We start from the raw sequence: 26,755 nt of genomic DNA, 5'->3' as shown, positions 1-26,755 counted from the left end.
TACAAGTGTTCCATTTGTTGATCATACATTACATAATCCCACAAATTATTCCAAACTGATTTTGGCACCCAATCCTTCTAATGTTGTCTTAATCTTATCAGCATCCTCTTTACCCACATTTTCCTTTAATACCTTTGGAGCTGCTTCCACGAATTTTTTAGCTTCCACTAGTGACAAACCTAATAAACTCTTAACTTCCTTAATGACTTTAGCCTTAGTCTTGGCATCAAATGCTTCTAATTTAATTGTGAAAATTGATTTTTCCTCTTCCTTACCTTGGTTAGCATCTTCTTCAGCTTCAGCTGCACCAGCAGCACCACCTGCTTGACCCACAGCACCTCCAGCTGGAACACCAGATGAAATGGCGATATCGGGGATATTCAACCTCGTTTTCAATTCAGTTATCAAAGCAGACGTTTCCAAAAGAGTCAATTTAGAGATGGAATCCACTATAGTTGAAATCTTAGGGTCTACTTCCACTGCGGTCGGTTCCTTTGGTGTTGCTGGTGTAGTTGAATTGTAACGGAGTCCCTGAACAGCGACGGCGGCGGGACTTGCATGTAGGGCCAGGCATCGAGGTGCCAATCTGATGGATCTTCTTGTAAGCATGGACACAGACATTATATGGATATGAATGAGGCGTGATTGATGGTTATAGAGGTATTGCTCTTTAACGGCTAGTGGGATCCACCCTGAAATACGTTTCTTTGATTTTGTTTTGTCTCGTCTCGGTGGTTTTGAGAAAATGAAAATATAATTTAACTAAACGTAAAGTTGAAACTTTCCACTTGAACAACTGGAGAGAAGAACAACAACAACACCTGGGAAAGACTCCAATACCATATACCAATAAATGACGACGTTTAGATTTTGCCGTGATTGTAATAACATGTTGTATCCTCGTGAGGATAAGGAGAATAACCGTCTGTTGTTCGAGTGTAGAACCTGCTCGTACGTCGAGGAAGCTGGTGCTCCCTTGGTGTACAGACATGAACTGATTACAAATATTGGTGAGACTGCTGGTGTGGTGCAAGATATTGGGTCCGATCCAACGCTTCCGAGATCGGATAGGGAGTGTCCACGATGTCATGCTCGCGATAATGTGTTTTTCCAATCGCAACAGAGAAGGAAGGATACGTCTATGGTTCTGTTCTTCGTTTGTTTGCAATGTTCTCACATTTTCACTTCTGATCAAAAGAATACCAGAACTGAGTTTGTTTAGGGATGTGTCATTGCGTTTTTGTACTATATATTAACATGATAGGATAAACCATTGAAATAAAAAAAAAGAATAATAAATGAATGAAGAGTGTTAAAGTTACCTTGTATATTACAAATGTCGTGGAGGTCATATATAGCTGTATACTTTACTTATTTATACGCGCCTATTTATGTACATGTATGACTAAATAATGGAAATGTACAGATGACTGAATGCTAATTACTATTATTATGATTATGGCTGTTGATGTTGTTATTGTTGTTGTTGTTGTGGTCATCGTACTTTTTCGAAGTATTATTCAACTCTATGAGTTGCATATTGATGGATTGTATGTTTGAATTAGTGTTTGTTGTATTGTCAGTTATCTGATTCATGGATGATGTAATGTTTATCGAGTCGTTGTTGGTAATATTATTTTGCCAAAATTGTCCTTCAGCTTGAACAGCGGGGGATGCATGGAACATGTATGGATTATGTTCATTGGAAGTATTAGTCATTTCTGGATTATCATGCCTTCCTGTCGTTGAATTAATCTTTAATAAAGCGTTATCATCTTCTATAATTTTCAATTCACCATCCACCATTTTGAAAACATCCAGTTCGTTTGCCAATGTAGTGTTGTTATTGTTATTACCATTATTGGGTATCACGTTGTTTTCCTGCGTTGTATGTTGATTTGACATATAATCTAACATTTCTGAGTTTGTTGTGTTGGATGGATTTCGAAGTAGTGGTGAATCATTCACATCATGCATTGGAGATTGGAATCTTGTTAAACTGGCAGTATCTAATGATGAAAAAATAGACATATCTGCAGCATATGGTGTTTGTTGGTCGTGAATATGCATTTCGTTAAGTGTTGAAAATGGTCCATCATCTTGTTGTAAAGTTGTTGGTTTATTGAAAATATCGGTAAAATCAATTTCATTAAGATTAGTTACTGCTTCCAAATTAAATGGTGCAAAATCGTTCATGGGAATATTCATGGAGGAATTAAATGGGTCATCTAAGAAATCTGTCATTGAATTTGAATTTTCCACCAGGCTGTTAACCCTATTAGTCGGTATGGCTGGTGCTGTGCCGTTATTAGTTAAGAAATTTGTTGTGGTTGTCTTTTTCAAAAGATTTTCCTTATTTCTCTTATCATTTACCCTAGTTCTTGGTTTTTGCACGTTATTGTTGTTGCCACCATTGCTTGTTGAAATTAAGTTTGCACTTAACAATTTTTTAATCGGACGACTAGATGTTGCTGTTGCGGTATCATTACTATTAGCGGCAGTTCTTCCCGAAGGTAAGACTATGTTAAAACTTTGAATTTCGTTAGTTAACCCACAATCACAGGGGATCATAGATGATTGAATGGGCAGATTTTTCCTTGTCTTATATTCCAATTCATCAAATTTTTTAATGGCTTCCAAATCACCGTCTTCCCTCAATTTCAATTTAAACTTCTTATACTCCTCAGAATCCGGGTTAAATTTCAATGGATGAGAATGTGTGTTATTTATGACGACGATATTCCACTTCTTCCTCTTTAATGAATACGTTGCTCTAATTCTAAAGGGACAAATATTGAACCTAGAAACGGATCTTTTCTTCTTCTTCTTCAACAAGACATGATTAACATTCGGCGTTGTCACGGTGGGATCCGAGGCAGAAGCTTGATTCTTATCCTTATTGGAACTTCTTCCCTTCTTTGCAGCTTTACATTTAAAGATTACTTTTGTATTATCCGATCTTTCAATGACGATTTCAATACCTTGCGGGTAGAATATCTTCTGTAACCAAGGTTTAATATCTGCCTTATCGTTAAAATTGGGCACTGGATCCAAATGAATCAAGGTATTTTGGTCTTGATTCAATGCGATCTGAATATTATCTGGTGCGAATGTGACCGAGTTATCCTCTGTTTGTGCTGGCGGTGGTGCATTTTGTTTCTGTTTGGACGTTCTCGGTTGTTTGGTCTCCGGGCCCATCACTAGAGAGTATGTTTGATTACTGGGGAACATTAGATTCAATTGTATCTTATCTGTATTGGGGGCAGCAGTTGCGGATGCATCCGGATGGTTCTTGAGGATGGATGGCGAGCAGTGGTTTCCCACTGATGTGGAGGAGGACGATGATGAGGGCGACGTTGTTGTTGAAGAAGCAGATGAGACGGATGAGGTTTCCTCCAGCATGGCGTCCGTCGTTGTCGGGTCAATGCAATTGTTATTCTGTCGACTCATCGGATTTAGCAGGGCAGTGCTTATGCAGGACGTGAGGTGAAGTGAGGTGAAGTGAAGTCTGCAGTGGCTCAGTTATGTGATTCTTGAGCTTTGGCAGACGGCGAAGACGGTCATTCGTTGGACCACGCACAACTTAAATGGGATAGATGATTGTTCCTCGACGAGATCTGAGTCTGGTGGCCTGTATTGTTAGGGCAACCGTTGAAGTAGTAGTAGTAGTAGTAGTAGAGAAAGAACGTCGTTGTTCCTGTTCTTTGTGGGGCACCTTGGCTGTGCCGGCCACGGCGTATTTTCGTGCTCCAAGCGGGATCCCGGCACAGTCGTCTTTCCGGGTGCAGTTGTCTGGTACACCCTGGCGCGCGCCACAAACGTTTCTTCATCGTCAATACATGATGGGTTCTTGTATATACACATTACAGACTATAGACTATAGACTAGTGCTTGGCCCGTTTCGATACGTGCTCTGAGGCAAACGGCGACGCTGGCGTGGACTCGAACGAGTCCTCCATCTCCAAAACACTGGGTGTCTCGTCGGGCTGCCCTCGCTTGCCATTCGTGCCCATCACACCAGTATCTCGCAATAGTGGGTTGTCCGTGTGTGCAGGAAACGTGGTGCCCATGGGCGACGCTAAGGGCATCAAGTCATCCGTATCATGGTGCATTAGCAACGGTGTTAGCCCACTCCCCGTTTCTCCTTGGCCCAGTAGATCGTTCACGTGCGGATTGTACGTTGTGTCCCCGTTGAGATAATCTTGGATATCGAAATGATCACCGGGCGGCGTGTTCTTCGTGCTACTAATGTCACTGATCTTGCCATCCGCAGCAGGGGTTTCAAACCCTGTAGTCTTGTTCCCAGTAATTAACTCTTCTAAATGGTGTATTCTATCCAGATGATCAATGTTCGATTGCAAACTCTTTAACAACATGGACGTCTTCGCTGTACTCTCAGCATCGCTTTCCACAGAAGTATGAGTTCGTATCCCCGGCGGCGTCTCTTGCTTCACTTCTTCAATGCGGCCATCTTCAGCAGGGATCTCAGATATCCTATTACTTATCTCATCCGCTGAAATATCCTTAACGTTGTCAGTAGGTGAATTATTAGAACTGGCTCGATTCTTCAATAAATATCGTGGCTTGCTCCCCATTCTCGTAGCGGCAAGCGGTGTACTTGGTCGATACTCTTGATTCGTCCCATTTTCACCACTGAATTGGTGTGTTCTATTAAATATATCATCGAACAAACCTGCATTGTTCCCAGTTCCATCATGATTCGTATGAAATATATCATCCGTCATGGGACTCTTACCCCCCATCTCTTGATTGGTAGACAAAGATTCATTCAACTTATTAGTGCTGGCATCCAATTTCGTACCACTACCAGTACTACTATTACTATTATTATTTCCTCCTACTCCAGATCCGCCCGTATTGTTCATTATATTATCCATGATCAATTTTTGGTCTAAATGAGGCATCATGGAAGTTAAAAATCGGAATATCTTTTCCAATGCCTGTTGTTGAGTACGATGCCTTTCTCGAGCCATCAAATTCTCCTTCCATAACATCTCATTATCCTTATTTATCCGAATTAAATCCTTCGATAACGCTAATTGATTATATTTGAGTTGTTCTAATTCATTCAATATCAATGTAGAATCCAATTTATTACCCAAATGTGCTTCATTCATAATTTGTAAAGTGGGTCTCCCATTATTTATCGTATTCCCATACAATGAATTCGCATCAAATGGTGCACCACCATTCACATTACTTCCATCATCATTGTTGGTATTATGAGCTGCCGTGGAGGTGGAGGACCCACCCTTTTGTCTAATAATATTCACTAATAAATCATCTCTACCACGAAGGAAAAATCTATTACCAAATTGCCATCTATCGTCAGAACTACTTTGAATGGATCCCGATTTCACATCTTGAATCTTATGCCAACCATACATATTTAATTGTCTCACAAATGATGCAAAATTAGAATGCTTGAAATATTTAGGTAGAATCTCATGGACAAAACTTCCTCTATTGGTAACTACAAAGGATTTCCCATCGTCGGACCATTGAATTAATGGATGGTTGGCCTCATCGTTCACCATACTCCATAATTTATTAACAAAAGCGGGTCGTGTCTTATGCGCATTGTATCTCTTAGATGGTGCCTTCGGTAATTGTTGTTGTTGAGCCAAAGTGTTAGCCAGAATTTGAGATGATAAGAGTTCATTCACTTGAGTGGGTTGTGTTACTGTGTTTAATGAAGGATGGTATATCCCCATGGGACTCGTCGTCCGACGAATTAGATCTCTTACGGGTTCCTGTGTAAGGTTTCTTGTCGTTGCCAATACATTATTATTACTATTATTGTTGTCATTCATTGGAGACAGTATGCTATGCGGATCTAATGATGGATTTATAATATCTTCAATGACACTGGAGGAAGTGGTAGACTTGGCCACATCGGGATTGGCAGTATTATTATTGTTACTGTTCTTCCCATTCTTGTCATTGCCATTCAACGATCCTGAAAGAAAATCATTACCATTATCTGATAAGCTCTGTTGTATATCATCGTCATTGGTAAACAGTTCATTGGGGTGAAGTATCTTATTTATGTCATCTGCATCCAGTGCCGAGAGTTGGTCGAGGTCTGGGGTCCTGATGTCATTTATGTTATTATTGTTATTGCCGCTTGTATCTGAACCATTCATTTCAAAACACTGTAATTGTTCGCTTGTTGTGGGTACTCTATAACGTTAGCCGGTTCTATAACGTGGAGGTAATTTAAGGGCAGTTCAATGTTGCTATACTCTCCTATTGTACAGCACACAGACCCTTTGCTTGACTCTCTTTAGTAGTTCTAAACTCGAAGGCTATTGAAATGTTCATTGAATACGTTTGAATAATTTACAGGGCAGGTGGTTACCCGAACGAGATGAGAACACTAAGGGCACATAAACAAATAAATAAATAAATAATAACAGATGAGTTGTCTGTGTGTCACAACCTCCATCTACAACAACAAGGCCAGCAATTGAACAAGGACTATTGCGATAATGAGACAGGACAAGAGAAGGGAAGAGGAACCGGAAAAATGGGATCACGCATGGTACCAAATAGATAAAGAGAGAACCAATTTCATATTTGCTGAAGATCTACCGAGATTAATGAAAGACCCCATTTGGAATCCTCTTACTGCAGAACAGTGGGCCAATCTTGAAGGGTTTGCGACGGATTCTCCAGCATTTAAAATTGAAAAGGAAAAACTTAATCCCATTATGTTAACAGCCATCGGCAAATCTTTAGATGAATTATTATCAGTGTCTCATGAAGAAAATGATGATCATGCTACGTCAAAAGTAGAAATGGAACCCAGGACCAAAACCCAATCAGAGAATGATAACAACAACAATGATAAGAAGATACGAACGAAGGATGCGAGACCCAATTTAATTTCCAAACTATCTGAATTAAATAAAGAACTACACCGTAAGGATGAAATCATAATGCAAAAGCAAAATGTGATAAATGGGTTAATTGATAATGTGAACTTATACAAGGAAAAATTTGAATTTTTACAGAGAGAGTTCACATTCTATAAACAACATGATACACAGAAGAGGAAACCTCAAACCAACGAAAATGTTGGTGTTAATGAAAAGGGGGACAGAAATGTGAATTTAAAACACGAATTTATTCTATCTGAGTTTAGACGTCAAGTACGAGAACAAAATCAATTGATTGCCAAATTAAAGGAAAGGATTAATTCGAATCCAGATGACGCAAATGCATATCTGTCCTCACCTACACCCAATACCGTCAATGAGATAAAACCTGCTTATATTTCAATGTGGCCGCCCATCATTGCAGTCTTACTTTTACTCCTCTTCATTATTTATTCATTGATTTCATACACGAATGTGTCCATACCCTCTTTATTATCATCCCAGGAGGATGATTCAGATTTTGCAAGAAACCAACTTTCCTGGTGGGAAAGAATTAGTTGGCTAAGTAGGATGATCTGGTCCATGAAAGATTATCTAGAATCCTCATCATCCAGCGGTAACTTCCCAATAGACCGAGAAGATGATGCCTACAACCGAGTATTCGGACTGACAGACTAAGATTTCTCGTCTACCATTGCAATCTATACATGCATCTACATATCTTTGCTAATATCTCATACAAGTTTATATACTCTAACTGCATTTACCAACCAACCCTAAAGAAACTAACTGACATTGTCTACAAAAACCATCGCGAAAAAAAAATAAAATATCCGCCTATAAAGAGAGCAACTTTTTCAAAAACAAAGATTTCTTTCTTCTCTGCCCTACAAACTACCAAACAAGAACAGTGGGTACCTCATGGACCCACATGTGAATAAAGTACATAAACGAATGAATGAACGTGAGTTCACGTTCCTGTATTCGAAAAACCAACGAAACAAACTTTTCTCCTTATTTTTTCTTTTAGTGATGATATATGTCAATCTGACATAATAATAGTGACTAGCTGCGGCGATGTTGTCTACTAGTTAACCATCTTTCGGGACTGAATATTTTTAAAAAAAGGAGAAAGTTTTCGGATCGTATCGTATTGTAGCGTCTTAATTATCTTGTCTTGATGACTATTCGACTCATTATCCCATGAAAGTCAAGTAAAATAGAATCAATGGACGGTAACACCCATACATTTAGTCTTAAAATACACCACCCAGACATTCTAAGACTGTTTTTTCTTGAAACTTTTAAAAATAAAACAAGAAGCGCTTTTATTCAAAGACGCAAAAAACTCATTTTCCAAATGGAGCGAAACTGGAATTATTTAAAGAATAGATTTAGTTCAATTCATATTTCAATTCAATCCATCGTTAATTCATTTAGTACTTCTCTCCAGAACCACGCAAATCACGATTAAAAATGGCTGCTGAGTATGTTATATTTTTCCAATAACCAAGAAGATCCAATTGACAAGAGTTACATCGAACTGTTCCATGCAGTTTGATAATTTGTTTTGTTTTATTTTATTTCAAACGTCTATTGACATTTTCCTCATAGCTTTTTACTAGCTACGAGATATCACGTAGGGGATTACCTTTAATTAGGTCAAAGGCATTTCATGTTGGTCATTAAGTTTATCTTTCTTCTTCTCTTAACCACCGTTAAATTTTGAAAGTTATGACTTAACTGACCTCCTGTGTGTCTCTGCCATTCTCCCTAACGTCGAATGAAAAGTGGTGTTTTTCAGTTCGATGTAACTTTGTATTAACTTCTTAACGTTACGTTATGTTATAAGAACAATTTTCTAACAAGCTTTTATTATCTTTTTTTTTACAACAGAAAAATCTTGACCCCTGAATCTCAATTGAAGAAGTCTAAGGCTCAACAAAAGACTGCTGAACAAGTTGCTGCTGAAAGAGCTGCTCGTAAGGCCGTATGTTATACCATTCTTTTATTATTGTGAGTTCACATTATTATCAATGATATTGGTTTTTGTTTGGTTCCCTTTTCCTTTTCCTTTCCTTTCGGAAACTCTTCGATTCTTGGTTATTTTATGATGAAGACCTTTTGTATCCCATTACAATTTTCGACTAGCTATGGCAATGTTGTCGTACATATCACCATCTTTCGACTGACAATTTTATTAAGAATCAAAGGAGTTTTCATAGGAACAGAGAGGTTGGAGAATAAAATAAATTCCAGTGTCCAATGTGACTCTTTATTCGAACCCAGTAACAATTATACTAACAAAAGATTAATAAATTTTCTAAATTTATTACCATTCTCATTAGGCTAACAAGGAAAAGAGAGCTATTATCTTGGAAAGAAACGCTGCTTACCAAAAGGAATACGAAACTGCTGAAAGAGCCGTTATCCAAGCTAAGCGTGATGCCAGAGCTACTGGTTCTTACTACGTTGAAGCTCAACAAAAGTTGGTCTTCGTTGTCAGAATCAAGGGTATCAACAAGATCCCACCAAAGCCAAGAAAGGTTTTACAATTATTGAGATTGACTCAAATCAACTCTGGTACTTTCGTCAAGGTCACCAAGGCCACCGTCGAATTGTTGAAGTTGATTGAACCTTACGTTGCTTACGGTTACCCATCTTACTCTACTGTCAGACAATTAGTCTACAAGAGAGGTCACGGTAAGATCAACAAGCAAAGAGTTGCTTTGTCCGACAACGCTATCATTGAAGCTAACTTGGGTAAGTACGGTATCTTGTCCATTGACGATTTGATCCACGAATTGGTCACTGTTGGTCCACATTTCAAGCAAGCTAACAACTTCTTGTGGCCATTCAAGTTGTCCAACCCATCCGGTGGTTGGGGTGTTCCAAGAAAGTTCAAGCACTTTATCCAAGGTGGTTCTTTCGGTAACCGTGAAGAATTCATTAACAAGTTGGTTAAGTCCATGAACTAAGTTTAATAGATAAATATGTAATATTCATCTATTTCTCTGTATAGTAAGTTAATTTTTCCCTTCACTCTATTCTATCTTTTGTAATATATATATTCTCATTCACTCATTATTTGATTTTACTTTGCTCTATTTTATTTATTTCATGTCATTTCCATCGTTTTTCACATGGCTATCTTCTTGTTCGGTCTTAATGTCTATTTTTCGCTAAAAGATGCAATTCAACAATTGAACAACAGAGGAGTCAAACTGTGTCGCATGCGAATATATAAGGAATAGCGTTCACATTCCAAGACTCACGCCATTTCACACTCTTCTCTCGCTATTACATTTCGGTTGAAGCCCTCGAGAAATTATGAGCAGTCAAGATGCTTTAGATGTGATCGCATCAACATACAACCAGGACATTGACTCTAATACAAGCCTACATCAAAGGGACACATTCGATAAGAATAAGTTGTCGACAAAGACCCAGGAACTTGATGGAGATGCTAACAATAATAATGGGGAGGTTCACCTAAGAAAATCATTCTCCGTCTGGTCTATCCTCGGTGTCGGGTTTGGGTTAACAAACTCGTGGTTCGGGATATCAGCGTCCATGGTCACAGGTATATCTTCCGGTGGGCCCATGATGGTCGTGTATGGTATTATAATCATCGCTTTGGTGTCCATTTGTATCGGTACTTCCTTAAGTGAGTTATCCTCCGCTTATCCACATGCTGGTGGTCAATTTTTCTGGTCTTTGAAATTGGCTCCCCCAAAGCATAAAAGATTTGCCGCATATCTTTGTGGGTCATTCGCCTATGCTGGTTCTGTGTTTACTAGTGCATCAACGACGTTATCAGTGGCAACTGAAGTGGTGGGAATGTACGCGTTAACTCATCCTGATTTTAAAGTTCAAAGATGGCACATTTTTGTCTGTTTCGAATTGCTACATTTGCTATTGATGCTATTTAATTGTTATGGGAAATCATTACCATTTATTTCAGCGTCATCATTATATATCTCCCTAGTGTCATTCTTCACCATTACTGTGACAGTATTGGCATGCTCTCATGGTAATTTTAATGATCCAAAATTTGTTTTCGCCACTTTTTACAATGAAACAGGTTGGAAAAATGGGGGTATTGCATTTATTGTGGGGTTAATTAATCCAGCATGGTCCTTTTCGTGCCTGGATTGTGCTACTCACATGGCTTTTGAAGTGGAAAAACCAGAACGTGTTATCCCCATTGCAATTATGGGCACAATTGCAATTGGATTTGCTACTTCATTTTGCTATGTCATCGCTATGTTCTTCTCCCTACGTGATTTGGATAAAATATTAACTTCCACCACAGGTGCTCCAATCTTAGATATTTATAATCAAGTGTTGGGTAACAAAAGTGGTGCCATCTTCCTTGGTTGCCTTGTCCTTTTCACCTCATTTGGTTGTGTTATCGCATGCCATACGTGGCAGGCAAGACTATGTTGGTCCTTTGCCAGAGATAATGGGTTACCATGGTCTCATCTTTGGGCTCAAGTGAATCCACAAATGGGGGTCCCACTAAATGCTCATTTGATGTCATGTGCATGGATTTCGTTAATTGGAATCCTGTACTTAGCATCATCTACAGCATTTAATTCTTTAATCACCGGTTGTATCGCCTTTTTATTACTGTCTTATATCATTCCTGTGATTTGTTTATTAATGAAAAAACGTCAAATTCGTCATGGTCCCTTTTGGTTAGGTAAATTTGGATTGTTTAGCAATATTATTCTATTAGCATGGACAGCTTTTGCCATTATATTTTTCTCATTCCCGCCTGTACTACCTGTAACTAAAGATAATATGAATTATGTGGCGGTGGTCATTGTAGGTTACACATCATATGCATTATTATACTGGAGGTTCAAAGGTAGGAAAGAGTTCCATGCAATGGAAGATGATGACGATATGGATGATGGTAGGGGCAATACGATTGAAACCTCAGCATCGTTAATATCTAGAGACATTGAAGAACAAGACGATTCAGAAAGGGTCTCTGAGATAATACATATCCAATCGGACAAAGATAATAAATAATATTCATTGGTACTAATTTATGGACAGTTTAACCTGTATATATATTTAAGAACCTTATTTATACCATACTAATAATACATTCCAATTATGCATCGTTTAACAATAGATAAATTATGTATAGTTCAATTTCTTGTCCATGACTGCTTACGTTATCATAATGAAAAATTTTCCAAGCTCATCGCAAAATAATAAAAAAATTCTAAGTTCGAACATTACATCAGTATATTATATTGCGTCTAAGTAGTCTTTTAAGTTGGTCTCCCTTCTTTACATATCCCAGAACATACTCCTTAAATACAAATTATCAATAATAAATAATGACTAAGGAAGAAATCAAAGACAGAAAGAGAAAGGTTGAAGCTGAAGAGCTAGTCGAGAAGAAAAAGCACAAGAAGGATAAGAAGGATAAGAAAGACAAGAAGGACAAGAAACACAAGAAGCATAAGGAACACAAATCTTCTAAGAAGGAAAAAACTGTATCCGAAGAAATAGAATCTCACTCAGATGAAGACGTTAAAATCAGTCAATCTTTAGGTGATTACGTTCAAAATGAAGAATTAACTAATCTTCCTCAATCTGAAATTGATGAATTTTACAAGGAAAATGAAGTCTCTGTTGATGACCCATCAAAGTTAAATCTACGTCCCTTACTATCATTTAAACATGTGTCATTCAATTCCAAGATCCAATCTGAAATTGCTAAATTCCCAAAACCAACACCAATTCAAGCTGTCTCATGGCCATATCTATTATCTGGTAAGGATGTTATTGGTGTTGCTGAAACCGGTTCAGGTAAAACTTTTGCCTTTGGTGTCCCAGCCATTAACTATTTGGTTCTTAATAATGGTAAGAGCAAAGGTGTTCAAGTTCTTGTGATTTCACCAACTAGGGAGTTAGCATCTCAAATTTATGATAATTTGATCGTTTTGACTGATAAAGTTGGATTGGAATGTTGTTGTGTTTACGGTGGTGTTCCAAAGGATGCTCAAAGAGCTCAACTTAGAAGATCTCAAGTTGTAGTCGCTACACCAGGAAGATTATTGGATTTGATCCAAGAAGGTTCCGTGGATTTATCTGCAGTCAAATATTTAGTTCTTGATGAGGCTGATAGAATGTTAGAAAAGGGGTTTGAAGAAGATATTAAAAACATTATTAGAGAGACGGCAACTAAAGATAGACAAACACTAATGTTTACTGCTACCTGGCCAAAAGAAGTTCGTGAATTAGCCTCTTCATTCATGAACAAACCTGTGAAGGTATCTATCGGTAATAGAGATGAATTATCCGCCAATAAAAGAATTACTCAAATTGTCGAAGTCATCGAACCTCAAAGAAAGGATAGAAAATTATTAGAACTATTAAAGAAGTATCATTCTAAAAAAGAAAAAGTGCTAATCTTTGCCCTATATAAGAAAGAGGCTGCCCGTGTGGAAAGAACTTTGAGATATAATGGCTATGATGTTGCTGCTATTCATGGTGATTTATCACAAGAACAAAGAACCAAGGCTTTAGGGGAATTCAAGTCTGGTAAATCAAATCTTTTATTAGCTACTGATGTTGCTGCTAGAGGGTTAGATATTCCAAATGTTAAGACAGTCATTAATCTAACGTTCCCATTGACTGTTGAAGATTATGTTCATAGAATTGGTAGAACCGGTAGAGCCGGTCAAACTGGTACTGCTCATACTCTTTTCACTGAACAAGAAAAGCATCTAGCTGGTGGTTTGGTTAACGTCTTGAACGGTGCTAACCAACCTGTTCCAGAAGATCTAATTAAATTTGGTACTCATACTAAGAAGAAGGAACATGGTGCTTACGGTGCATTTTACAAAGATGTTGATATGAGCAAAAAGCCAAAGAAGGTTGTATTTGATTAATCAATTGGTATTATTATAGATCGGAAACAAATAATAATAAATAAATTTTGGGTTATGTATGTATGTAAGATAGATTTGCAACTAAAGTTTGCACAAATATATTTATTTCTTTACATCTTTCTGTCATATATTAGTATTATTATCAGTATCAGAAGTATCAGAAGTTTCAAGCTGCCTTTCCAGTATTTTATCTCTTGCTTGATTAAATTCAATTGGGTAATCAGTACCCAGCATATCATTGATTCTCTTTACTTTACTTCTAGATTCATTCAAATTTCTCTTTATTTGAGCAGATACTAGAGTCCCCTTATCAAATCTATCTTGAAAATGTGTTAATTTCTGCCTAGTTTGATCAATTAATTGTTTCAATTCTAAACTTTTGGAATTAATTACTGCAGATGTTTTAGTTTGCAAAGATAAGGCAGTTGAGAAATCAGTAGATTCAATAGCTTGATTTAGTGACTCGAAAATATACTTAGATACATCAAACATTGGGTTTGAATCTTGTGAATCCGTCAAGAAAGTATTATTATTCGATTCCGTCATAACATTATCTAAAAGTTCATCAAATAGTTCATGAGAATCATCTTCCCCATCTATTGGTCTGTTCTCCATTCCTTCATCTGCAGAAGTTATGCTTTCACTACTGTCAGTGCTATTATCATTGCTGCTGATACTCGAACCCTCTGTTGAAAGTTCGCTTGCCATCTCATCCGTTAATGGTATAACGTAGGATTGCGAGCTAATACTTGGGGTGTGCGGCCTCTCTGTCGTATCATCCGATATTGTGGTATCATTATTATGTGAGTTATTTGTTCGATTATTCATTTGAATGTGTTACTGGTTGTCCTGTCTAATTGACCATCGTCAATAAATTTCTTGAAGGAATTATTTTCGAGTTTGTTGTTTGAATAAGCTACTGCTTGAAAATGAACACCCTGGAATAGTAACAGCTATATAAAGGATATAATTATTCGTATGACTTTTTAGAAAGTATATATTCTTTAATAGTTTCCGCCTTCAATTAGCTTCTTAAATAATGGGATAAGGCGGTGTAATATCATATGAACAATTTACATTGTCCTTGCACTTTTGAGTGAGCATTTTTTTAATAAATATATACGTATGATGACTGAGTAGAATATAAAATAATCCTCTTGGCTAATACTATTATTCAGGTTTACCATCTTCCAGTTCATGTTTCCTATGGATTTCCTGTCTTTGATCTTCTGACATAATATAATTGAAATCGATGAATCGATAACCTTGTGCTAACTGAGCCACTTCGTTAACGAAATGACAACCAAACAATAAATAATTCTTCGGTGTGACTGCTGTTGCATATCTCATAAAGACAGCAGAATAAGCGACTAATGCGAAAGTCATTGGTCCCGAAATCAATGTTTGGTCTTTTTTCAAATCATAAAGGGCAGCAATTGGGATACCAAAATTGGAGACAGGTCCCCAGAAATGTGTAGTGAACACATATTTCAATGTTTCCTTATTTATGTATTTTTGAATTAAAGAACGTGTTGCGGCACGTTGAACAGGTTGTGACATGGATGGGTTTTTACTATTTATGCTATGTCTGCACTTCTTAATATCCAGGAGTTAATGTTAATACTGATATATTCAATGAATACTGAGGTGTGAGAACGTTACTTCTCCTTTGTTCTCCTCTTCACTATGGCCTTCGAGTCAATCGGATTTTTGAATCATCGTTTGCGAAATTGGTAGCAATAGATTACGTAATTAATTTGTAGCAATATATGATAATATGAAGAAAGGGATTCTGAATTAAATCATTTGACTTTCAGGATGGGATACAAAACTTGATGGGGTTCCAATCTCGTCTCTTGAACTTTGAGGTATTAGAAATCTCAAGTTCTTTTCTATGATTCGTGCTCCAGGGAAGACTGGGCCTTACTTCACATAAGAATATGTCCCCGTGGATAAAGGAAACTGTTACTGAAATGAAGAGAGTTGCTTCCTGATCGTTCATAGTATTATCTTTACCACTAATGGCAAAGGACTCTCCATTTTTTAATTCCACAATATTGTTGAAACTTGGATCTTTTTTTGAATACAGATCTACAATCCCGTTTCCCTCTGTCAAGTCTTCAACATGTGCTCTAAAATTTGGAACTGGAATGCCTTCGTTGGAAACTGAAGGAAACATTTTAATTACCAAACGGGCATGCTTCTTCTCTAATGCACTGTTCGAAAACTCAAGATTTGCTATTTGCGGATCCCCATACCCTATTGGAATGTTGATTCCCTCCTCCCTTAGTGCTTCTTGTTCTTTAAAATAAATATTTCTTTTGAAATGGGTAGTCATTATCTCAATATATCTTCCCTTTCCTCTTGGATTGTAATAATGGAGTGATGATCTATCATCATTCATGACCAATCATTGCGCCTAAGGAAGAAAACTCCGAAACGATCTTATTGGCATTTACGTTAAAAAATATTAAGCTGATTACATTATAATACACTATATCGTTGAATAAAGAAAGTCTTTGTCATAATTAGGCACATAGCCACAGTGGGAAAAAGTTTAAACTCTGGGATTCACATGATAATGCAATCCTTGGGGTCCTCACTCTTACCCTTTTCCTTTCTCTTTTGCAACCTCTTTTTACCTGGTTTCATTGAAAACAGACCTCCCTTTTTCTTCTTCTTCTGCTGCGTTGCATTCTCATTAGTTTGTCTTCTTGCTCTAGCTGCGGCAACGTTGTAACTTCCTTGCATATTATCAGCTGCACGACTATCTTCCTCGTCTTGTAATCTTCTAGCCAATTCCTCATCTGTTTCCAATTGTTGCCCTCTTGTATCTTCATGGAAGGTCTCCACGGGTTGTGTCCTCTGTCTGGAAGTTTGATTTTGATCACTAAATGGATTGGAAACTACACTTTCAATTTGAGGGTTTTGCAATGCGGCAGCTTGTGGTGGACCATACCCATTAGTCCTTTCTAAACTTGTCGAAATGAAATTCCCTGTATAATAACTGTCTTGAGTACCATTAACAGATTTCAATGATTGCCAAATAATATCAGTATCATTCCTATGCTGTAAATCCGTCACCAATGTGTACAATTGACCATTATTCTTATAAAGTGTCACATACACTTCGTTTCTGAACAATACGGCAAATCCTCTCTCCACCAAAATTTCCTTTAAATGTTTCAACCCATACTCAGTCAATTGAGTTGCAGATCTGGCTAGGAAAGATTTAATATAATTAGCATCCTCCAGGATAAGATCCTTATTATCCACTTGTAAATTATTTTTCTTAATATCATATGATTGTACTAAAAGTCTCTGAGCACTCTCATAAGTATATCTTGCCACATGATCATATGCAACAGGGTCATTATCCCCGTCTATAATCCACCCATGGACAATCCCGACATTGAACAATCTAAACAAAGACATCTCAATGCCATCTTCAAAGGACCCATTAAAGCCTGGGTTCACATTTAATCCTGATTGCAATTGTGGTAAATATTGAACCAATTGTTCGTTATTCAAATTGGAGACATAATTATGGTTCTGTAGTCCGACTCGACTCAACACTTGTAGCAACTCGTTCCAGGAGACAAAATTATTGCTTGCATTATTCACCAATTGAATTAATTCATATGCCGTTTGTTGTAGTCCAGGAGACAATAAGAGGACGTTTGTAAGTGCCACTAGTGCGGTGGGACCCTGTTCATTTTCTAGCAGAATCTTGTGCTGGGTACCGTTAATGTCTACCGTTTTAGTTTGAAATCCTTGACTCATTGTTAATTTACTTCTTCACTTCACTACTGGATATGAAAATCTTCTGTATTGTTTTGAATTATATTGTATATGGGGAACTGAAGTTGTTTCGGTTTAACGATTGTTTGTTTGCAACCGACCACCCCTTTTTAGAAAATCTCGAACGGGGAAAAATCGCGCTGAAAATCTATTGTATTATTATATATTTATTACATACAGTATGAAAATTTCTTGGTGAGCGGTTAAATCAATGAATCGCTGTTGATGTCGAAGGAGGAACTGGATGGATTGGCATCCTTCCTGTTGGGCTGGAGTGGGATGGAAAATCCTGGTGGGAAATTGCCTGGAGCGGGAGATATTGTATTTGGTTTCAGCGGTTGCTGCATGGGTGTCACTCTATTGGTGGTCTGTGGGGTCGACGACGCAGATACGAATGTATCAAAATCATCAAATGTATCAGTAGTAGCATTCTTAGGTGTATATACTTGAGATTGCCCTTGCCTTGTATGCGCAGAGGAACGAGATCCCGTTAAAGGGTTTACTGAACCATTATTTGCAAAGTGATGGTCAAAATCAGGACTCTTAACTGGAAGCGTTTTATTGGACAGTGGTAGCGGATTTCTTGATAAGGGCTGGATCGGTAGACTGGCTTTGGGTAGCATGTTATTTCGAGTGGGGCGAATCGCCGGCGTACTGATATTCTTGGCTTGCTGTGTTTCCAGGTCAGGTGTCTTTTTCACAACTGGTGTATCAATAATCTTGTTAAAGGCACCCTCTTTATTCAATCCATTCAAATCAGTGGAGTTCCCCAGTTTTTGTATATGACGATTTTGAATATCTGATGAAAATTTATTAATGACCTTGGTGAAGGCTGTGTATTGATTTGCCTTCAAAGTGGATGCCATAGAATAATTCCACATCAAGGGTAATAATTGTTCCACAAGTATAACTTCGTCTGATACGATCTGTGGGATGGTTTCAAATAACGTCAAAGATGTCATTAAAATTCTTGGATCTCGTGTCTTCATTGATTTAAACAATGGCAACACTTCTTCACAAAACACATATGCATCCACTGATTTATGCTCGATTAAAGTCTTAAAACATGTTATAATAGTAACTTTTATAGTTAAACTGGTAGTCTTGGTGAAAAGGTTGGCAATTAAAGGTAAGAGGAAGTTCTTCACTTCCGGGAAATCAAGGCAGTCAAGTATTAAGGGTAATTGTGATAATAATTTTTCTTGGGATGTAATGGAATTTTCACCTTCAAAATTGTTCAATACGTATTTCAATAATGGTTTCATAAATGAGTCTAAAAATTCAGATAGTTTAATCTTTTCCTTTAAGATCGATATATTATCGATTAAAGAATCAGTAGAACTGTTTAATAGAATCGGGAAATTTGTCTTATTTGTCAGTACTGGATACACTTTCTCATGAAATGATAATTGTGATAAACTGGAACCAATCTTCAAGATAATTTGTAAGTCTCTCGAGATACAACCTTGATCTATATTCTTATCAGCACATAATTGGTCCAATAATCCTAAAAGGATTGGTAAAAATTTCTTTTGCAATAATGCCACTGGAAATTGCGGTAGCAATTCAATCAAACCATCAAGGAAAACCAATTTTTCTTGGTTACTTTTGGTTGGCAAATCATCCAGAAAATTTAATGTTTTAATTAATGGATCTTGGAAAAATTCAGTTTCAAGAAAATCGGTGATATTATCATAGCGAGAATAAATGTCTCTATTCATTAGTTTTGGGATGCATGCTTTTAGTTGATTGGGCAGCTTGGGGAATACATTATCCCAGGACATGGAACTAATTTTCTTCTCGAATTTCTTATATTCATCTTTATATTGACTACTTGAATTCTCACTACGTATCAAATTGTTCTCTCCAGTATATAGGAAATTTATTAAAAGTCCCAATGAGAAATAATCATTCTTGCAAGTGACAGTATTATCAAAAATAATTTCTGGAGCAGTATAATCATATTGTAGTTGCATGAATGAGGGTATTCTTGGATCATATTGTGGTAAGAAATGTTCTGATGTGTTTGAACCTGAAGGCAGTTTAAATAAATGACCCAATCCAGAAATTTTCCAATCTGAATTCTCATTAATGAATATAGATTTTGGTTGAATATCTAAATGGACACAGTGAACTTTATTGTGAATAAAATCCAACCCGTTTACTAATTGTAAGATACCACGGCGAATAACGATCTGATCCTTCACATGACCTTTAAAGAAGTCCTGTTCATCAGCGTCATCATTCTGTTGTTGGTCAGTCTTAAATATCGATTCCAATGAACCTGTCACATATTCTGTAACAAACAGGAAATTTTTGGAGTGTTCCTCAAGGGGTTCAATTAGTGTCAGTATGTTTGGATGCTTTAGTTTAGCCAAGTTGTTAACCTGACTTCTCAAGATTTCATAACCCTCTTGAATTAAGTTCTTATCCTGCGATGAAGATTTTGATTTGATAATCCCATATTTCAAAAGATAGTTTTCAAACATTTTCTTATCAAATTGGAAAATTGATACCTTAGATGCACCTGAATTGGAGCTAGATTTGGGTCTACCGGTGTAAACACTCCAAGGTTCAGCGGTAAACGTTGGCGAGGATGAAAATGTGTATTTGGAACTTATCCCAGTCTTCGAGGACCAGAACATCATTTTAAAGGAGGATTCTTCGCTAGTATTGTCCTGGGGCCGTCGTGTTTGACGTGATGCTACTATGGACAGTGATATTTTACCATGATACAAACGTAACAGTTGTTGTTGTTAGTGATATAAACGTATCTACTAATTACAATTCAAAGCAATAACCCTAGGGTATGTAAAGCTAAAGGCAAACCAAGCCCTAATATTGTCTTTTATAGGGTTAATATTGTTTGCGGGTAACCATAAAATAAAATAATTTTGTGACACTAACACTCTTTGTTATAGCTATAAATGGGGAGAAAGTGAAATAATTTGGACTATTTGTGAATTGATGCTCAAAGCGGAAAAGAGAAAAATGATATTGGTAATTAAATACATTTCTTCTAAAAATTCTTGACTTTGTTAATACAGTGCAAAGGTTTCAAAATGAATTTCTAAAGAGATATATACAAATTAGAAAATTAAATCAAAATAAATAGGGTAACAATACGTTATTATCGATAATATAATAACTCCGTCATTGCGAATGATGGGCTAAATGTTCATAATTTTTCTTCAAGACTTCTAATTTTATGTAACCGTCATGCTTCAACAAATTGAATTACCTAAAAACGCCATCCATCCCTGACCATTGGACATTATTAACTAGCCCTGATGATTAATACTTTCCGACTGGAGATAAGGTTTGAAAAGGCAATAAGTACTTATTCAAGCCCACTGGGTGTTACTCCATAGACCGTTCAGAACGATGAAGATTTCGAAACAGAAGATGCTCGATCTTACTAGGACTTCAGTTGGTTCTTATATTGACCAGGCGTAACAAATTTTTTTTGAATCCAAAGTCCTTTTCTTTTCGACTTGGAGATGAACTCATAAAGCCTATATCTTTTTTCTCTGCCATCAAATTCAGCAGTAGATTTCCCCTCGTATACAACAGCCATCCCCTCTCTTAGCATTTCTAAACTGACATCTTTCCAACCTCGTAACCAGCTCCAATACACTACCCTTGCAACACATCGATTATACTGATCCACAGCAAGTGGTTTAATCCATACTCTTTTGCCCAATATCAAATATCTTAGGAAATTCAATGCCTCATCCCCAAAAGGTTGTGCTGCATTACCAAAATGTGCTCTCTCTGGTGCATCTATTCCACATAACCTAACAGAGAGAGTAGGTAAACTTCTTTTGCCTTTATAAGGCACTTTTAAATCCATATAATGTTTCGAAATTTTCTTCTCCGTCATCTTCCTTCTATTAGAGAAGGAAAACGGTAAGGACCACATTTTGGATGTGGATTTCCTGACAGTCTTAGGAATGGTTGTATCATTTTCTAATAAAGCCGGTACTGCCCTAATCAAACCCCATCCTCCCAGTACTCCCCCGGGGGTATGAAAGAATCGGAAATTATCACCATCACCAACCGCAGTAACTTTACCGTATAGCCATCTTTTGTGGAATACTTGCTTCGGTATTTCTAGGGCAGTCTTGTACTGTCTTAGGTATTTGTTGTATGCTGCAAGCGCCGTTAAGATTGACGCTGTGAGACATCCGGACAAAATAATGACATTGTACGTTGGATTCGCTACTAAACTGGTGCGTGATGGCTTAGAGTCTACCATTAGCAGGGGTGTCAATTTTTTAAATCACCACTGGAAACTGGAACCAGTCATAGTCTTCGATGCGTTTGTTTGTACATTTACTAATTCAAACCGTTACCCGGTGTTGGTGACAATTATTTATGTTGAAATACCATACTCCGAGGAACACGCAATCAGATTCTATTATCTATATCTCCTTTTCTATACGGTCTTTTATGTAACGTTATTTATTACATTGAAAACAACAACAACCATTTCATCTAATTCCCAATCAGTGCCAATTTTTCCCCAACGGAAACGTTGACGGTTCCCTTCAAAATCCCGTCTCTGGAATTCTCTCTCAAAAATCAGTAGTTCATTATTTATCAATGGCTAAAGTCTTTTTTGGGATATATGGATAACTAATTAAGTCACATTTACTTATTCATATCTGATATTTCCCAGAGACGTAGCGTAATAGTTGCAAGGAAACAAGGAATCTGACCACGATCTTCTATCCAAACCTTCAATAATTCGTCCCAATCAGCAATAACATCCTCTCTATTCAAATTTGAAACTAAGGTATTTTTTACCAAATCAACCATCAGATAGTTACTTGGTTTAAAACATGAATATATTTTTACTTTATTATCTTGCTGAAATTCTAACTTAAATCCCAATAGCGAATTGACAACATCAATAAACTCTAGGGATTTCTTATTGAAAATTTCTTTTAGTCTCATGAATTTCTTAGTTGATTTGAAGATTTCATCTTCTTGTTTCTTTAATTCGAAATTCAAGGTTTCGTAAACTGATTTTGGAATCATATCGGCTCCTGATCGGCTTAATAAATCATTATTCTCGGCTTTCAATAACTCCAATTCTTTCCTCTTTATAAATTGATCTTTTAATAATGGACCATCACGTAGTTGCAAGATCCTTATTTTTTTCTCTTTCAATTCTGCCAGTTGTTTCAATTTAGCCTCTAAGTGTGTTATAACAGTCTCCTTTTTTGCAACATCTCTCACTAAGGAGCTATTTTCTAATTGTAACTCGTTTATTCTCTGTGAATAATACGTTAGACTACTAGAATCGTTTGTTTTCCTCTTTTTATTTGTTTGGGACTGTTGTTGATTTTGTTGTCGTTGTTCTTCATTGATTCTTTTCAGTTCATTAGTTAAATCTTCCGTTTTATTCTTATATTCATCGACAAGATCTTTATAGTTTTCGTTATTACCATCTTTTGACTTTTCACCTTGAGCCTCATTAACAAAGTTATCGAACTCATCGAGCTGCTTCCTCAGTAATTTGCATTCCTCAAAAGACAACAATTTCTGTTGTTCCAATTCATGATTTAATTTTTTCATATTTATCAGATTTTGTTCATAATTGTTGTTTAAATCTAATAATTGGTTTCTTTCCATGGCTAATTCATCGTTCAGTATTTTCAAGTTATTTGACGATAAGGTCACCTTGGAATTTTCATCAATTAACATTAAATTCTCCTTCTTTAACAGCTTCCAATTACGGATGACATCTACAGGGTTTTGTATATTGTTCATATCTAAATCCATATGACTTTCTTGATCAGTATCTACAATATCCCAAGCTGCCAGTTTCGATTCCAAGTTTACTATTTTCAATTGACTATCCTGATAATTTTTTTCCAATTTTTCAAAAGTATTGATTCTATTTTGTAATTTATCATTCTCTATCTTGTAAAAGTTATAGGATTCGTTAACGTTCCTCAATTTTTTCAATTCGTTTGCTTGTTTTATATTTGCCTCTTCTAATTGCTTAGTAAATTTCACTTGATCTTGGAATAATCTATTTATGGCGGTCAATTCCTCTGTAGTATCATTTTGTTGGAAATTCATCATTCCAGAAGTTTTTAAGTTGGAAATCTCTGCGTCCTTCTCCAAAATAACACTATTTAAGTTACGGATCTCTAACGACTGACTGGATACTTGTTCTTCATAACGTTTTAGCATTGCTTTATCATTTTCGCTTGCAATTCTAGCGTTCTGCAATTCACTATTGATGACTGAAATCTCGTTTTCATAATTCAACTTCAAATCATCCACTTCCTGAGTCTTATCCTCCAATTGCCTTTTTAAATCTTTAAAATCAGTTTCTCTGGAGGCTCTCAGCTCTTCATAATCTTTTCTTAAAGAGTCTAACTCCTCATTTAAAGAAGAATTAGTTTCGTGAAGAAATTTCGTGTCATTTAGAGCATGTTCTAGTTCATCAATTGTTGTCCTATACTTCTTATCTACTGAATTCAATTGCCTTTGCATTTGTAATCTTTCAATCTCAAACTCATTTTGTATCGTATTCAATTTATATTGCAATGAGAGAATCTGGTGCTCCTTCTCTTCTCCAATGGCGACATTACCATTTACATTAAATCTTGGGATTCTGGACTCGACATTATTGGCCGAGGAAGGTGATAATGGTGTCTCTAGAAACGGTGAAGATCCACCGCTAGCATTATTGCTCATTCTCAATTCCTTTGGGTTTTGGTGAATGGTTCTCAAAGGTGAATTGCTCACTAGCGATGCATGGTTATTTTATTGTTGATAAATTTCCAGTCGATCGAATTTGCGGGTAGCGAAATCATATTATGTCGAAACAAAAAAATTGATTAATCTCCTTGAAGCTGATCCCATTACCAACTATATATTGAGCTTGGTGTTGAAGGGAATTAATAGAATAGAGAATGTCCAAAGTGTATGTGTTTTTACTCGTTTTCTAAGGTATAAGGAGGTCTTTTTTGGCCTTGCTGCTTTGCGAGCTTTATTTACTAACTCACTGCCCTTTTTTGTAATATACAGACCAAGAAATTTCAGATTATTAGAAGAGCTGGAGAAGGGTGAGAAAGGGCTAGGTCCAGAATCCTGTAGTTATGGCCTTGCAGACAGTGATGATATAACAATGACTAAATGGAATGGAACTATATTGGGTCCTCCTCATAGCAATCACGAAAATAGAATCTATTCAGTGGCGATTCATTGTGGTCCTCACTATCCTGATGCACCACCAACGATAAAGTTTGTTTCTAAGATAAATTTGCCTTGTGTCGATGAGAAAACTGGAGAGGTTAAACAGGCCAGTTTTCATACTCTCCGTGACTGGAAAAGGTCTTACACTATGGAAACTTTATTACTTGATTTGAGAAAGGAGATGGCATCACCAGCTAACAAGAAATTGAAGCAACCAAAAGAAGGTACTACTTTTTAAGTCATCAACTCTGAAGAAGGATCTAATATTTAAATAGAAAAGTTAGATATACATTTTGCATATATCAAAAATCGGATAAATATTCCTGATAGCAATATCGGTAATGAAAGCTAGTTTCTACTATTTTTTAAACAATTCCATAAGATTAAACAATAGCTTCTATTGGAAATCAATTTTCCTTACGGGAGTAAGTGTAAGTAATTGTCTATGTGATAGAGTAAAATATGAAAAAATCAATCCCGGATGATTGGAACAATACGGGTATTAATTTCAAAGGTGAGCTTCCTCTTGACTACAGAAAGCCCACTTTTCAGAGGAGAGCCTTCTTCAAACAGTTGCACTCAATTATAAGGAGATCATAACTAAGATTTAATATCTGAAAGTGTCTAACTAACGGGTGCTAGGAAAATAGCAAAAGATGTGGCTCCGAACTCTTAAAAGTTAAAGTGAAAGGCAGTTATTAATGTTTTTTCAGTATGAAACACATCAAGTATAACAGAGAGTATAACTTAAACTTTATTACCTTTTTTTTTTTCAGAAGTTTTAGCAAAGTGTGTCGCAACTTCCTAATCGGGCTATCAATAAGAATATATTTGTGCAATAACTTCTGGGCAAGATAGAACTATCCCACAGAATCTTCTGAAGGGCCATTGATAAAACAATTTTCTTGGAACAATGCATTGTTTTTGAAAGTTTTGACCATTTTGGAAGCCAAAATACCCTTTTTGGGATAGTAATGACATGAAACTTGTAACATTTTTAGTCAAGCTTATAGTAATACATTGAGTTGTTATGCTGGCTAAGAACTGTCAATCAAAGACATCATGTTTTAGATAACACATATAAAAGGGATTACTTTTCTCCCATTCTATCAATAACACTTTGTTTTCTCTTTCATATATATTTTAAAGATAAAGAGAAACCATCAAGAAAAGTATTCAAATATAATCAACCGATCCAACTCAAAATATGAAATTATCTGCTCTTTTATCAACAGTTGCTTTGGCTTCAACATCTTTCGCTGCACCAATTGATACAACCGCTTCAAATGAAAACTTGAATTCTACTGATATTCCTGCAGAAGCTGTCATTGGTTACTTAGATTTGGGTTCCGACTCAGATGTTGCAATGCTACCATTCCAAAATAGTACATCCAACGGGTTATTATTTGTTAATACCACCATTGTTCAACAAGCTGCTCAAGAAAATGATGACTCTGTTGGTCTAGCTAAGAGAGAAGCCAATGCTGAAGCTGGATGGCACTGGTTGAGATTGGACCCAGGTCAACCATTGTACAAGAGAGAAGCTGACGCTGATGCTGAAGCTAACTGGCACTGGTTGAGATTGGACCCAGGTCAACCATTGTACAAGAGAGAAGCTGAAGCTGATGCTGAAGCTAACTGGCACTGGTTGAGATTGGACCCAGGTCAACCATTGTACAAGAGGGAAGCTGACGCTGATGCTGAAGCTAACTGGCACTGGTTGAGATTGGACCCAGGTCAACCATTGTACAAGAGGGAAGCTGACGCTGATGCTGAAGCTAACTGGCACTGGTTAAGATTGGACCCAGGTCAACCTCTATATTAAGTTTTAGTCATTCGTCCATTAAGCAATCTCTATTTCAATTTATTTCCTTTCCTTTTTCGCAACAAGTTCAAATGATTACAATTTCCCGGATT

At 36.7% G+C, this 26,755-nt stretch overlaps 17 protein-coding genes across 17 annotated transcripts; 7 read left to right on the top strand and 10 right to left on the bottom strand.

The window, feature by feature from the left end:
* Window positions 1-45: 45 nt before the first annotated feature.
* MNP1 (mitochondrial 54S ribosomal protein bL12m) lies at window positions 46-621 on the bottom strand (the record flags this gene model as incomplete). Its single annotated transcript, XM_003676275.1, has 1 exon — window positions 46-621. One exon carries the CDS (start codon window positions 619-621, stop codon window positions 46-48), a length of 576 nt encoding a protein of 191 aa, XP_003676323.1.
* A 232-nt stretch (window positions 622-853) lies between these two features.
* RPB9 (DNA-directed RNA polymerase II core subunit RPB9) lies at window positions 854-1,222 on the top strand (the record flags this gene model as incomplete). Its single annotated transcript, XM_003676274.1, has 1 exon — window positions 854-1,222. One exon carries the CDS (start codon window positions 854-856, stop codon window positions 1,220-1,222), a length of 369 nt encoding a protein of 122 aa, XP_003676322.1.
* A 215-nt stretch (window positions 1,223-1,437) lies between these two features.
* On the bottom strand, window positions 1,438-3,450 carry AFT1 (DNA-binding transcription factor AFT1; the record flags this gene model as incomplete). The annotated part of the gene is made up of 1 exon (XM_003676273.1): window positions 1,438-3,450. The coding sequence occupies one exon, from the start codon at window positions 3,448-3,450 to the stop codon at window positions 1,438-1,440; it is 2,013 nt and encodes a 670-aa protein (XP_003676321.1).
* Window positions 3,451-3,884: 434 nt separating this feature from the next.
* HSF1 (stress-responsive transcription factor HSF1) lies at window positions 3,885-6,167 on the bottom strand (the record flags this gene model as incomplete). Its single annotated transcript, XM_003676272.1, has 1 exon — window positions 3,885-6,167. The coding sequence occupies one exon, from the start codon at window positions 6,165-6,167 to the stop codon at window positions 3,885-3,887; it is 2,283 nt and encodes a 760-aa protein (XP_003676320.1).
* A 345-nt stretch (window positions 6,168-6,512) lies between these two features.
* Window positions 6,513-7,580, top strand: MPS2 (Mps2p; the record flags this gene model as incomplete). Its single annotated transcript, XM_003676271.1, has 1 exon — window positions 6,513-7,580. The coding sequence occupies one exon, from the start codon at window positions 6,513-6,515 to the stop codon at window positions 7,578-7,580; it is 1,068 nt and encodes a 355-aa protein (XP_003676319.1).
* Window positions 7,581-8,378: 798 nt separating this feature from the next.
* RPL7A (60S ribosomal protein uL30) lies at window positions 8,379-9,880 on the top strand (the record flags this gene model as incomplete). Its single annotated transcript, XM_003676270.1, has 3 exons — window positions 8,379-8,389; window positions 8,799-8,892; window positions 9,251-9,880. The coding sequence occupies 3 exons, from the start codon at window positions 8,379-8,381 to the stop codon at window positions 9,878-9,880; spliced, it is 735 nt and encodes a 244-aa protein (XP_003676318.1).
* A 352-nt stretch (window positions 9,881-10,232) lies between these two features.
* Window positions 10,233-11,942, top strand: HNM1 (Hnm1p; the record flags this gene model as incomplete). Its single annotated transcript, XM_003676269.1, has 1 exon — window positions 10,233-11,942. One exon carries the CDS (start codon window positions 10,233-10,235, stop codon window positions 11,940-11,942), a length of 1,710 nt encoding a protein of 569 aa, XP_003676317.1.
* A 317-nt stretch (window positions 11,943-12,259) lies between these two features.
* On the top strand, window positions 12,260-13,819 carry DBP3 (RNA-dependent ATPase DBP3; the record flags this gene model as incomplete). The annotated part of the gene is made up of 1 exon (XM_003676268.1): window positions 12,260-13,819. One exon carries the CDS (start codon window positions 12,260-12,262, stop codon window positions 13,817-13,819), a length of 1,560 nt encoding a protein of 519 aa, XP_003676316.1.
* Window positions 13,820-13,942: 123 nt separating this feature from the next.
* On the bottom strand, window positions 13,943-14,647 carry KXD1 (Kxd1p; the record flags this gene model as incomplete). The annotated part of the gene is made up of 1 exon (XM_003676267.1): window positions 13,943-14,647. The coding sequence occupies one exon, from the start codon at window positions 14,645-14,647 to the stop codon at window positions 13,943-13,945; it is 705 nt and encodes a 234-aa protein (XP_003676315.1).
* A 342-nt stretch (window positions 14,648-14,989) lies between these two features.
* MPC1 (pyruvate transporter MPC1) lies at window positions 14,990-15,379 on the bottom strand (the record flags this gene model as incomplete). The annotated part of the gene is made up of 1 exon (XM_003676266.1): window positions 14,990-15,379. The coding sequence occupies one exon, from the start codon at window positions 15,377-15,379 to the stop codon at window positions 14,990-14,992; it is 390 nt and encodes a 129-aa protein (XP_003676314.1).
* A 253-nt stretch (window positions 15,380-15,632) lies between these two features.
* Window positions 15,633-16,223, bottom strand: NCAS0D03710 (uncharacterized protein; the record flags this gene model as incomplete). Its single annotated transcript, XM_003676265.1, has 1 exon — window positions 15,633-16,223. The coding sequence occupies one exon, from the start codon at window positions 16,221-16,223 to the stop codon at window positions 15,633-15,635; it is 591 nt and encodes a 196-aa protein (XP_003676313.1).
* Window positions 16,224-16,390: 167 nt separating this feature from the next.
* Window positions 16,391-17,602, bottom strand: MIY3 (Miy3p; the record flags this gene model as incomplete). Its single annotated transcript, XM_003676264.1, has 1 exon — window positions 16,391-17,602. The coding sequence occupies one exon, from the start codon at window positions 17,600-17,602 to the stop codon at window positions 16,391-16,393; it is 1,212 nt and encodes a 403-aa protein (XP_003676312.1).
* A 221-nt stretch (window positions 17,603-17,823) lies between these two features.
* Window positions 17,824-20,268, bottom strand: SCY1 (Scy1p; the record flags this gene model as incomplete). The annotated part of the gene is made up of 1 exon (XM_003676263.1): window positions 17,824-20,268. The coding sequence occupies one exon, from the start codon at window positions 20,266-20,268 to the stop codon at window positions 17,824-17,826; it is 2,445 nt and encodes an 814-aa protein (XP_003676311.1).
* Window positions 20,269-21,038: 770 nt separating this feature from the next.
* Window positions 21,039-21,878, bottom strand: LCL3 (Lcl3p; the record flags this gene model as incomplete). Its single annotated transcript, XM_003676262.1, has 1 exon — window positions 21,039-21,878. One exon carries the CDS (start codon window positions 21,876-21,878, stop codon window positions 21,039-21,041), a length of 840 nt encoding a protein of 279 aa, XP_003676310.1.
* A 395-nt stretch (window positions 21,879-22,273) lies between these two features.
* Window positions 22,274-24,337, bottom strand: MAD1 (coiled-coil domain-containing protein MAD1; the record flags this gene model as incomplete). The annotated part of the gene is made up of 1 exon (XM_003676261.1): window positions 22,274-24,337. One exon carries the CDS (start codon window positions 24,335-24,337, stop codon window positions 22,274-22,276), a length of 2,064 nt encoding a protein of 687 aa, XP_003676309.1.
* Window positions 24,338-24,555: 218 nt separating this feature from the next.
* Window positions 24,556-25,076, top strand: MMS2 (E2 ubiquitin-conjugating protein MMS2; the record flags this gene model as incomplete). The annotated part of the gene is made up of 2 exons (XM_003676260.1): window positions 24,556-24,566; window positions 24,671-25,076. The coding sequence occupies 2 exons, from the start codon at window positions 24,556-24,558 to the stop codon at window positions 25,074-25,076; spliced, it is 417 nt and encodes a 138-aa protein (XP_003676308.1).
* A 969-nt stretch (window positions 25,077-26,045) lies between these two features.
* NCAS0D03650 (uncharacterized protein) lies at window positions 26,046-26,663 on the top strand (the record flags this gene model as incomplete). The annotated part of the gene is made up of 1 exon (XM_003676259.1): window positions 26,046-26,663. One exon carries the CDS (start codon window positions 26,046-26,048, stop codon window positions 26,661-26,663), a length of 618 nt encoding a protein of 205 aa, XP_003676307.1.
* Between the last annotated feature and the right edge of the window lie 92 nt (window positions 26,664-26,755).

The sequence above is a fragment of the Naumovozyma castellii genome, chromosome 4, assembly GCF_000237345.1.
Source record: "Naumovozyma castellii chromosome 4, complete genome".
NCBI lineage: Eukaryota > Fungi > Ascomycota > Saccharomycetes > Saccharomycetales > Saccharomycetaceae > Naumovozyma > Naumovozyma castellii.
This window is presented reverse-complemented; position numbering and strand designations above follow the sequence as displayed.